We start from the raw sequence: 12,742 nt of genomic DNA, 5'->3' as shown, positions 1-12,742 counted from the left end.
TTAAGAGACTTAAGAGTTACGCTCAGCTTCTACAGTAAACTTAACATTAGTATTCTGCTCCATGTGGGGCTTGTATTGTATAAGTTGATATCTATTTTGTGGAAATGGTTCTTATTGTGTCTGTTTGTTTGTTTGTTTGTCTGTTTGTTTGTTTGTTTGTTTGTTCCGTGTAGCTGTGTCCACAGTACTGGCCTGAGAATGGGGTCCACAGGCATGGGCCCATTCAGGTGGAGTTTGTGTCAGCTGACCTGGAGGAGGACATCATCAGCCGGATATTCCGAATCTACAACGCTGCACGGGTATGGGATCATTATCACCAAACACAACACACACACACACACAGAGACACACACTCACACACAGACACAGACACACACACACACAGACACACACACAAGCACAGATCCACAGGCATTTAAACATGCATAAATAGAATCATGAACATATAACTACACTTTTGCATACGCACAAACAAGAACTCACAAACACCAAAAATGGCAGTCTTTTTAAATGAATTAGAGGTACTTGACCATGATGACTGACTGGTGATTGACAGCTATGTGCCCAGTCTTGTGTGTGAGTATGTGTTTTTGTATGGGTGTGTACTGCCCTGCGTGTGAGTATGTGTTTTTGTACGGATGTGTACTGCCCTGCGTGTGAGTATGTGTTTTTGTACGGATGTGTACTGCCCTGCGTGTGAGTGTGTGTTTTTGTACGGATGTGTACTGCCCTGCGTGTGATTATGTGTTTTTGCACGGATGTGTACTGCCCTGCGTGTGAGTATGTGTTTTTGTACGGATGTGTACTGCCCTGCGTGTGAGTATGTGTTTGTGTATGGATGTGTACTGCCCTGCGTGTGAGTATGTGTTTGTGTATGGATGTGTACTGCCCTGCGTGTGAGTATGTGTTTGTGTACGGGTGTGTACTGCCCTGCGTGTGAGGTGACCAGGGTTGTTTTTGCTCCAGCCCCAGGATGGGTACAGGATGGTGCAGCAGTTCCAGTTCCTGGGCTGGCCCATGTACCGCGACACACCCGTGTCCAAGCGCTCCTTCCTCAAACTCATCAGACAGGTGGACAAGTGGCAGGAGGAGTACGACGGAGGAGAGGGACGCACTGTAGTGCACTGTCTGTGAGTGATGACACTTACACACACACTTACACACACACACACACACACACACACACGCACACACACTCACACACTTACACACACACACACACACACGCACACACACGCACACACACACACACACACACACACACGCACGCACACACACGCACACACATACACACACACACACACACACACACACACAGACATACAGACACTGACATTCATAGGAAGGTTGAATATCTGATTGAAAATGCCACGTCTGTTGTATGTTATACATATATACATACACAAGTATTATTCAGACTCTTGCACACATATGCAAGCACACTCAGGGTCAAATACATAAAACTGAACCATGGGAAATGAAGTAGCCTACAAACCTTTAAATAGTTAAAAGAGAATGACTGCAATTCAATCATTTAAATTGAATTCATTGTAATAAACCGGTCCAGATGAGAAGTGTAGCCTCTGATTAAAGAATTAGTCTGAGTTGAGTGATTCACAACGTTCTCCAACCTTCACACAAAACCCCCACAATCAACTTCAAACATTTGCTGTGTCATAATAAATTACTTGACTCCAGGACCAGATTCAGTTGACGTTCACAAGATCCCTGATCATGCTGTGACGTCATGCAAATCTTTCCCCTCTCTTGGATAACACATACAAACTCCATCGGTCTCTTTGGTCTCAGAGAAGCCTGCACAATGTTCCCTCCAAAGAGGATAGGATGATAGGGATTTCCTTGTCTTCCCTGACCACTCAAATTTAAAGCGCTATTCTACCCCCCTTCCCTTTCCCAAGGGTAACCAATTATAAGAGACAGAGACATTGGGATTCGGCTGCAGTGTTTCCACCACGGCCTTCTCCGCAGAAACCTTTCAGCGCTGACATTTTAAAGAGCGGCCGCCTCCGTTTGTTTATTGCCAGAATGTGCCACCGGCTCACCGGCCCAGCGGCCCCGTCGCCCACAAACCTGTCATGTTCCTCTCGCCGTCTTAATGCCTTTATCTCCTTTATCAGCCTCCTTAAAGCACACTTTGCATTTTAAAGCCCAGCACACAGTGATCAGAGGAAGAAGAGTCTTCAGAGCTCCGGGCATTAGAAGCGCAGGCCTGTGGTTTTTAGTATGCCTGCCGGAATGGGCCCCCGTCTTTTTGATCTTATTTTAGTCTATCTGCAGGCTTTTTATGAGCGTGTGTTGTAGTGATGGAGGGTCAGCAGTGGCCCAGGTGAGCAGGGGAGTTAAATGAGGAGCAGCAGAAATGTGGCAGGTGATCTGAGGGTGGGCGGAGGAGGAGGAGGAGGACGAGGAGGAGGAGGAAGATGTGAACAGAATCCAATCAGGCTTCCTCCCCATGGCCAGATTTAGCCAGTAGCCCTCCAGAGACTTTACTTGAAGGAGTGCATAGCACATTGTATTGTTCATATATTACAGTCTTTCTTTTTTCTTCGCAATCTATTATAATCTAATTCAATCTAATTCAATCTATTACTGAATTCCAAGACATTGTAAAGTTTTACAGTACTTTTTTAAGTAGATGTATGAGGGTAAATATGCTGCAAAATACGTTAGCTTGTAGACTTGATGTGAGAACTTGTAGAATACGATGTGAGAAGTTGTAGCACAAAAATCTTAACTTTGATGTTTACATTTTTACTTGTATAAAATATTCAGCACATGTGTGCTGAATCTGAAGTCACAAAAAAAACACATCTGAGCTTGTAGAATTTTTTTTTGAACTTTACAGTTTACAAAAATAACAAATGGCTAGATTGCAAATGTTTAAATTGATATTTAACAAAATGACAACTGCAAACTTGTAATCCAGCATTTACTTATGGCTGTGAAATATGAGTGCAAAAGGGGACTTTTATTTTCAAATATACATATATAACCTATATAACCTGTGATTCCGTGATTTGCGAATTAAATGCAAAATCAGCAATTTGCCCCCAAAAATTGCGACACTGCATATTTTCTTATTTAACGCTTAAATTGCACATACAATTACAGGGAACAATGATTATTTATTAAGCTTATACAGTCTGTGCTAATCGCTGCAACTGCTTAATGTCCCACTCGTTTAGTGTCAGGTGGATTGACGACCTCGGTTAAGTTAGCTTGGTATTAGACATTCGCTTGACGTACACAAGAAAGCTGGATCTGTAACTCTAATCTCCTTAAAACTTAGATAAATGAACTACTTACACATTATGTTATTCTGCCTTGTATTCAGCTGTGAAATTTGAAATAGTGTTCCAACATGATATTAAACTTAAGGCAAATTGTTGAGTGCAAGCTGTCCGTCTTGCACAGAGTTGGCATTTCAAAATAAAAGCTTGTTCCTACATTTGTGAATAGGCCTATTGAAGGGTAATTTGAGTGAGTAGAATATGGACAAAGTTAGGCCAGAAATTGTCAACAGATTTTGAATAATCATGTTTTCTGTTCAGTTTTCTTCATACAATAGGACATGATTGCTCATGATTACTGTTCTGAATATTAACAAGAACTTGTGATTTTGGAATACAGTTCAAAGGTTTAAACCAAGGCATTACTTGACTCAACTTAATTTCAACATTCTAGTACGGATGAAATTACCATATAAGTATGGTGTTGAAAGTTCTCAAAAATGTGTGAACTCAGATGATCAGAATACGAATACACATAATATGTCTGATGTCTGCTTTTTATCTCATTCATTTGTTTTCTAGTATATGTGGAGTTTAAGTGGGGTTTAAAGAGAAACAAATATCGACTTTTTGAAATTGCCACAATTTTGATTGCGAAAAATCACACAAAAAAATTGCTAAATCCTCGAGGGACTGAGTAATGTAACATAGTGCATGACTGTTGATTCATGCTTTCCTGAATGTTTTATGAAGCGTCTATGGAAGGTTTTATGATTCACCTTTCACCTTTCAAATAAAGTGTCAGCCACGGCGCTTCAGGCTGGGGCCATCGTCGCTGCCGCTACCGCCTCTGCTCAGCCTCACCCTGCTTATCTCACTCACTGTCTCACTGTCTCACTGTCTCACTGTCTCACTGTCTCAGGCTCCGTCTCTCCACACACACACACACACAAACACACACACACACACATGTGTGCACACAAACTCCCCCCTCCTCCCTACTCTCTCTCTCTCTACCTCTCCATACCTCTGTCTCTACCACTTACTCATACTCTTTCTCTCGTAGTCTTCCTCTTTCTCTGTCTTTTTCTCCATGTCTCCCTCTCTCTCACTTCATCTCTTTCTTTCTCTTTCACTTTCTCATTGTATTTTTCGCCTTCTCGCTCTAACTCCCTTTCTAATAATTTCTCATCTCGCTCTCTCTCTCTCTCTGTCTCTCTCTCCCTCTCTTTTTCTCTCTCTCTCTCTCCCTCTCTCTCTCCCGCTCTCTCTCTCGCTCTCTCTCTGTGAGTCTGGGGAGGGGGGTTTATAATGTGCTGGTGGGTGGTGTGTGAGTGCAGTGGTTTCCTCAGGCCTAGGGTGTGGGAAATGAGATCTGTTGCCCAGGAGAGGAGAGGAGCGAATGGGTCGAGGATGAGAGGAGAAGAGAGGAGGAGGGGAAGGAGGGAAAGGAGGGAAAGAGAGGCAGGAGGGGGGGCAGCTTTGGATTTGATCTGTCCCTCCGCACTCGCCTTTGCTCCATGGACTCTGACAAAGTCCTGGCCTGCCAATTCCCTTGTTCCGTTTGCTGCCACACACACACACATACAAACACACACACACACACACACACACACACACACACACACACATACACACGTACACACACACACACACACTCATACATAGGCTACACATATGTACACACATGCATCATGCATGCATATACACACAGATAAACACACATCCACAGATAAACGCACACATAGACACACCCCCCCACACACACACACTTCTAGCTTCCCTTACTAGGCCTTCCATCCATTCCCCCTTGGCCGCTTGTGCCTCGGTCGCAGGGAAAAGCACATCCATGTGACTCTTATTAGATTCCCAGCCAGATTCCAATATCTGGCAGCTCTCACCCCATCCCACGCAAACCACACACACACACACACACACACACACACACACACACACAATAGATCTCTATTGCTCTGTGTGTATGTCTTACCCTTGTGCTCTCTGTTACTGTACATACTTTTCTCTGTTCTTTCTCTCTGTCTCACACATACACACACACACACACACACACACACACACACACACACACACACAAACACACACACACATGTTCACAATCTCAGTCTTAAAGGTACGGACTGTACCTTCTACGTACACAGAGCCCACTATTCAGTATACTATCCCCCTCTTGTCTCTTTGTTCTGCCTTTGCCACATAAACAGATACATACTTGTGCATATACACACACACTTTCAAACACTCACACACAGAGACACACACACACAAACACACTGACCACTGAGAGCCAAATAAGTTGCTCTAACCTTATCCTTCCCAGAAGTGTTGCTACTCTTCATCAGCCTGTTTACCTCCCCAAAGACATGAGCTAAACATTAGCGCAGTGCTACTCTCAGAGATCAACGGTCCTGTTTGAACCAAGCCATACAAAACTTTCTGATCCATCCACAAAAGATCCCCCCCGTCCCAGGCACAGTCTCCCGTTTAAAGCGTGGTAAAGGACGAGGGGTGAGGGGAGGTGAGTGATCAACACGAGACAAAGTTCAAAACGCAGTGCAGGGATTGGGCTGTGGTATGTAATCAAAAGCAGACCAGAGCGTACAGTCCTGCCAGGCTGTGGAGGATGAGTTACAATGCTGAGAGGACAAGAGAGGCCTCTGCCTGGGAATAGGAGGTGAATGAGCATCATCTAGTGGAGAGAATAAGAATTGACTTTACATATTTTTTTTTTTTTAAAGAATGAAACTGAAGAAAAAAATATGGGTAACCACAATAGCCTCAAATACTTGGGATGTGACACTCAATGCTGATGTATCAACGGTGTACCCAGCTGCCAAAGTGCAGATGTGTCGGAAAAACTGCTCCAGAATGTGGCGCAAATTACCCATGTCACGTGACCATGTGTTTCACCAGTGTTTTGACAGGTGGCATAACTGCCGCTCCTACGTGTAATTGACAGTGTGTGTGTGTGTGTGTGTGTGTGTGTGTGTGTGTGTGTGTGTGTGTGTGTGACACATCTGTCTCAATCTCCAACTCCCAGGATGCTTAAATGTCAAGCAAATGCAAACTTCAAGGGTTTTTGTGAAAAGACAGAGATTGATTGGCAGGAGCAGAGTGCTGCAGGCCTATCCACGCAACAGTATGGCACACAAATTGAAATAGTAAAAAAAAGTATTTTTGAATAGAAATCTTCACATATTACAATCTTCATTTTCCATAAGCGTGATTAGCTAGATCCATTCACACTTCCGCCGTATTTCCGCCGTAGTTGAAACATACACACACAGGATACACTCAATCCCACAAACTCATGTGGTTATGTATCCCAATAAACATAGCAGCCTTGTCAATAGATTATCTCCATAAATATCATGTCTCACACATGAAACTGAAATACCAAGCAATTTAAATAGTGTCACAGATGTAAATTAACACAACAAAATAGAAAACAAATAATATTTATTGAAACACATTCATCACAGTCCCAATTTGCTGTCTCTGTCAACCCTAAAAGCTTTTGTTTCTTTGTTTGTTGGAAGGTGATTTCTCTCAAATATGTATCAATCATATGTATTGATAGCCAGGTGTAACCCACCAGAATAATAAGTAGTTTAGAATTTGTTAATGCTTTGTCTGAGTCGATGTTTCACAGAATAGCACTATGAAGATGTGACAATATCAGTGGCCAGGGGGTGTCACTGTAGAGCTGGTTATTGGGTTGTTTCGAAACGTCGGCACAATTGCTTTGAATGTTGTCAGTGTTGCACAAAGCTTCGCTTTGCCCACTACAACCAAATACTCATGTTTTCCTGTGCAGAGCAGTCCCCCTCCCTACACACACACACAACCACTGTTAGAATTAGGTAGCATATTGTGGTGTATCAACGAAAGAATGCATGTGTGCTAGATTTTTTTCTTGGTTCTCACATGATAAATTCCACTTGGTTTACTAATCCTGAAGGCCTCTCTCTTCCCTTCCCTCCCTCTCTCTCTCTCCCTCCCTCCCCCTCTTTCAGGAATGGAGGAGGACGCAGCGGGACGTTCTGTGCAATCAGTATTGTGTGTGAAATGCTGAGACACCAGCGCTCAGTGGACGTGTTTCATGCCGTCAAGACACTGAGGAACAACAAACCCAACATGGTCGACTTACTGGTACATAACACTCATTATATTCACTTATCACACTTGTCATCAGTGTGTTGCATATCTAAAGCGCTGACAGTTTTAGAATCAAGTATGACATTTTACACCGTTTGTAATACGGTATGGGTTATTACCTGAATATCCTGCGGCGCATAATGCTGCTCATTGTACATCACTTTTGCCTTAAGTTTTAGATTCTGTTTAATATAAGCCCAAACACTGCATTCACATTGACATAACACTCTAATAGTGTATATTTTAGGGTACATGAAGGAATTCAGATGTTTATGCCTGTCTAAAAAATGTTTCTCTTTCTGTGTTCCTTGCAGGATCAGTATAAGTTCTGTTATGAAGTGGCACTGGAGTATTTGAATTCTGGTTAAGTTTGGCCTTCGAGGGTTCCACCCTTTTCCTCTACCCCTCCCCTCTCCACGACCCCCCCACCCCCTTTCCCCGGCACCCCGCTTTACCTGGACTGAGACGCAAACACGCATGAATGTTTTTTGAAAAAGTGCTGGACGCGAGGCCCAGCGTAGACCGAGTGCTGCTTAGGCCGCCCCGAGTCAGGAGATGCTGGCGACGTGGGATTGTGGTCTTCGGAAGGGCGAACGGGATGGATTAACGGGAAAAAAATCAAGAGAAACCTTTGACGTTTTTTGTTTAAAGAAGGGAGGACCGGACGCTTGCACTGTCCAGCTGAACTGTCTGTGGTGATCCGTGACCCCCTTCACCTCTGACCCCATCCTGACCTTGATATTTGACCTTGACCTTTGAACCCCATGTGCTCTGTGTATGTACATTTCAGCAAGAGTCCGCTGGAGCCACGCGCTACTGTATCCCCCTTGCCCACCTCCCCACCACCCCACCCACCACCCACCAGCATCCCTTAAAAACTTTGAGGAGCACACTGATGTACTTTGCCGCTCATTCGTCCAAGTCGTTTCATTCTTTCATTTCCTGACACTCCACTTTCTCTCTCTCTCTTTCTCTTCTTCTCTCATTTTCCCTCTTTTGCCTGTGACTCCTGTTTATTGCCTTTTTATCCTCGTTGGATTCTAGTTGTCATTTCCGTTTTTGTGGGGAATGCAATGTTAGCGTAATTTTTTATTATTATTTGTTTTATTTTTATTTGATTTTCTACTTCTGTTTGTTAATGCGAGGCAGTATGAAATGTACAGCTGAAGAAAAAAAAACTGGCATTAAGAGTGCAAATTCTAAATGTAATGTTGCCATTGCTGTGGTTGCTAGGGGTGTCTTTTTGCTGAACCTTGGGACCTGCTGATACAGTCCACACGCGCAAGCTTACCGTCATGTCAAATGATCCAAAGCTTTTATGTGTTGTCCTTGTTAATATTGTAAATATTTGAAGTTCGGCAGATTATTTATTCATTGAGAGTTTTGTGAAGCACATTGATTGACAATCATGTTTTTATTTGGTCATTACTTTTCTCCCTTCACGGACTCTACATAATGTTGACAAATGCTATTGATAGCCTTTTATTTATCTTGTATGGAGAATTGATTCAAACTTACAAATACATGCATATCTATATATAATTACGTGTATGAGTGTGTTCTTTCTTTACAAATGTACAGTGTCAAATTAAAGTTCCTTCAGATGTTACAAAAATGTCACACTTCTTACAATTAACATAACTGCTTCAGTTTATTGAAACATGATATACATTAATATGATAATCTATTTACTTTGAAATAAATCCATAATGTTAATTCCAACTACCCATAAACCATTGAAGTCACCCTACTGACCAATCAAAAAAATATAATACTTGTCTACTAATGAGGACACATTTAAAGGCAATGGAATGAATTGTGGTTTCTGTGGCATACTAAAAAAATCACATTAGGTTGAAGTGGAGTTAATACAAAAGGCTGATGAAAAGCTAGGCTAATACTAAAAATAGTATTTTTAATCTATCCCCAATGTTAAATCAGATATAAACCAAATGTTTGTGGTTCACTGCCTCTGAAAGTTATCTTAACAGTAACTCATAACATACAAGAATCACCATTTTTTACTGCTGATTACACCTTGCTATGAGAAAATAGTAGCTTTTCCTCCTATGTGACGCTCCATAGATATGCTACCAAACATCTGGTGCCCTAGTAATTCAAATGGACTGACTCCTATTCTCCCATTCAAAACCCATTCAACGCGCCCATGCCGCTTTTCACACTGGGTAACATGGCAGGGATTATTGCACCACGTTCTGGTAAAACAACACTGTTTCTATTTCTGTTCGCTACTTGACCATATGCTGGTAACATTTTGCTATTTGGTCATTCTGGTACAGCAAAGGTAAATGTTTGAACGGCTAATGGTTGTAAGCTTGCAAACCTTAAGATTACATTCAAGTAGGCCTATTATATTAGCTGCATCGGTATACTTTTTGAGGAGAGGTCAGCACTGTAGCCTTCCTCACTGGCTGCAATTGTGCATCATACCGTAGTGTGGAACAGTGTAGCCTCTTCTGACATGTGGCCCACAAACTGGGTCACAAACTGGTGCGTTTCCCAAAAGTGTTGTGGACCAACTACCGTAGTTAATTGATAGAGTTGCTCAACAGCGCTTCCATGAACCGAAGACCTGGTCAGTTGTTGAGACATTCCACAAAGCTCTTCGTCACCTCTTAAACTCGCATAAATTTGCCAATTATAATTTTGCATGAATTTCTTGCACCTTGACCTGTTCAAAGTTGCACCTTCACCTCATCCAAATTCAAATGAAAACTGCCAGTGGTATTACCAGACCCACCATAATCAGTATGGTGTGGAAGAGGAGAGGTGACATCCCTTGTTAATGAAAATAACTAACACAACGGACCTGAGGTCACTGTCTTCGTAATTATTTTGTTTCACCAGAACTGGACCTGTTTACAAGACAGTGCATTTACCCAACCCTAACATGTAATCACGAATAAGCTGCAGTGAACACAAATCCGAAGCATGGAGAAGGGTCAGGCAGGACCCCAAGGCCATGTTCAGACTGCAAGCAACTCAGATTTGTTTCTCCGATCAGATATTTTGAGAACGCACCACATCCACAAGTTACCTGATCAAGGAAGGGGATGATAGGGTGTTGTGAAAAGGGGCAGAAATTGAGAAAAAATGGCTGCTGAACATCGCTGGAGCATTCTCTGGGTCTCTGCCCTAGGGTCCACCTACTAGTTAGCATCCTGCTCTGGGTCTCTGCCTAGGGTCCATCTACTAGTTAGCATCCTGCTCTGTATCTCTGCCCTAGGGTCCACCTACTAGTTAGCAGTGGTGTCAAAAGTAAACACATTCGTTACTCAAGTAGAAGTATTGATACTGGAGTTTAAAAATACTTTGGTAAAAGTTGAAGTATCGACTTAACCTCTTTACTCAAGTAAAAGTAAAAAAGTACAGGCTCTAAAATTTACTTAAAGTATAAAAGTAAAAAGTAACCTTAATAAAAAAACAAACAAAAAAAAAACATTTAAAGCTAAACTAGTTGGACTTGATATAATTGACACGACTGTAAGAAATAGAAGCTTAATTTAATAGCTGATGAGTGCTACATGGAGCCCAAGACATGATAAAAAATGTCATACAAAAATATAATAATGCTGTCAAAGACAACAAACTCGAAGAGCATGTTTTTCTCAAACTTTATTGGAATTCAAGTAGACCTCCACCCCATTTCCACATTCGTCTCTCATCAAGGGCCTTTGCAACTAGGTTCATAGTCTTTGCATATTCTGCCAGAAATGCAAGCTCGACAGGAGTAAACCTGTTAAAATAACTAATAAAAAACTCGAAATGTCATATTTTTTTCATGGAACACCTTCAATTCAATAACAACCCAATTATGTAATGCTAATCATCTGTGCTGAGGGTTAGTAAATATACTGTATATATAGTGTTTTATAGCTTTTCAATTCAAAGTGAAAGAATATAGATATAGTTCAGCTTTAAAAATTAAAAGGGGAAGTTATCTCCCAGGACAATCACAAGCCTAACTAACACATTTCCTGTGGGAAACACTGATACATAAACTGAATATTAAATAGCCTTATATTAGCTTACTACTGTGCAGTGGCGTTTCTACATTAGGGGCACGTGGGGCATTGCCCCACCAGATCCCCATGGCGCTGTTTTGCAGAAAGCTCAATCTGTCCTTTGTGGCAAAATATATCTTATTTTATTTAATATGAATAGTAGCGTGAATGTGTGTGTGAGAATAAGCTTGACTCACAAGCATTATAGTCCTGTTTTGGAGTAATTTGATTCATGTGTGTTTCTGTCTGTGTGCTTGCTCTGTGAAATGCTGCTCTCCGCTGTCCTTCTCTGCTCTGTGGGCTACGGCGCAAGCTTAAGACCGTTGCCATGGAAACATTAATGAGCGTGAACCACACAGGCCAAAGATAACATTGGGAGATGGGGCACTATCAGATGTTAGCACGTTAGTTAGCATCCTGCTCTGGGTGTCTGCCCTAGGGTCCATCTACTAGTTAGCAGCTAAGTGGGGGTAGGGTGATTTGTTGTGAATTTGGACGAACACTCCCTAAATGACCAACATATAGCCATAGCATTATTATGACAACCCTGTTACCCTGTCCTGCATCTGGAAAACCCCTTCTATTGACTGGTAAGTGGACAGTGAGCATTTAGCTCTGATTCACTGCAAGAGGCCCAGTAAACCACTGTTGCTGTCTTTAGGGCCAAGTCAGTATTTCCAGGTGTGCACGGGCACTTGGGCCACAGTTTGCCCTCCATCTTTGGCTAGAGGTCCAGCCTGGACAGGAGAGGTTTTCGCTCGGCCCCCAAAGTAGCTGATGAAGCAGAGGAAGCCGTGCTCTGCTTGGCCAGCAGTGTGCTATTAATAGAAGCGGTCAATGTGTTTCCTGTATACGACACAGCACTCAGTATGACCAGTGGAGTCAGTGTCATTGGACACTTATGAGTTAGGGCATCCCGATCTATCATGTCCAGTCTTTCACATTATACCAAAGACTATTTGTGTGTTTGTTCGGATGGAAAAAGGTATGTCTCGACTCTCCCTTACAGATGCCTCAACCACTCTACAACATAGCAGTAAAGACGCCCTTCGCTTATGAAAGGGGCATTGCAGGACAGCATGTTCCCCACCTGCATGTCCTTGCCAGGGATAGAAAAAACTGCAATGGGCTTAGTAGGCTGTCTGCACAAATCCACATTTATTATTTGAACATAACATACGTACACCTACCAATTAGTTGTCTCTGAAAGAGGCTTACAGCAATAAATACTGCATGAAATTCAAGAAATCCTTTTTGAGAGAAGTGCATCTGCCCAGGTGTGATGCCAGA

General features: G+C 42.4%; 1 protein-coding gene across 21 annotated transcripts in view; it reads left to right on the top strand.

Moving 5' to 3' along the window:
• ptprma (protein tyrosine phosphatase receptor type Ma) overlaps positions 1 to 8,969 on the top strand; it is a 193,268-nt gene extending 184,299 nt beyond the window's left edge. For all 21 annotated transcript variants that reach the window (XM_031583787.2, XM_031583786.2, XM_031583784.2 and 18 more), the window contains 4 exons: positions 174 to 299; positions 967 to 1,130; positions 7,286 to 7,421; positions 7,742 to 8,969. In XM_031583787.2, coding sequence (XP_031439647.1) covers positions 174 to 299; positions 967 to 1,130; positions 7,286 to 7,421; positions 7,742 to 7,795 — 480 coding nt within the window. In that variant the 3' untranslated portion in view covers positions 7,796 to 8,969. The remainder of the gene's footprint in view (positions 1 to 173; positions 300 to 966; positions 1,131 to 7,285; positions 7,422 to 7,741) is intronic.
• The last annotated feature ends 3,773 nt before the right edge of the window (positions 8,970 to 12,742 follow it).

This window comes from Clupea harengus, chromosome 17 (assembly GCF_900700415.2).
Source record: "Clupea harengus chromosome 17, Ch_v2.0.2, whole genome shotgun sequence".
NCBI classification, from domain to species: Eukaryota; Metazoa; Chordata; class Actinopteri; order Clupeiformes; family Clupeidae; genus Clupea; species Clupea harengus.
This window is presented reverse-complemented; position numbering and strand designations above follow the sequence as displayed.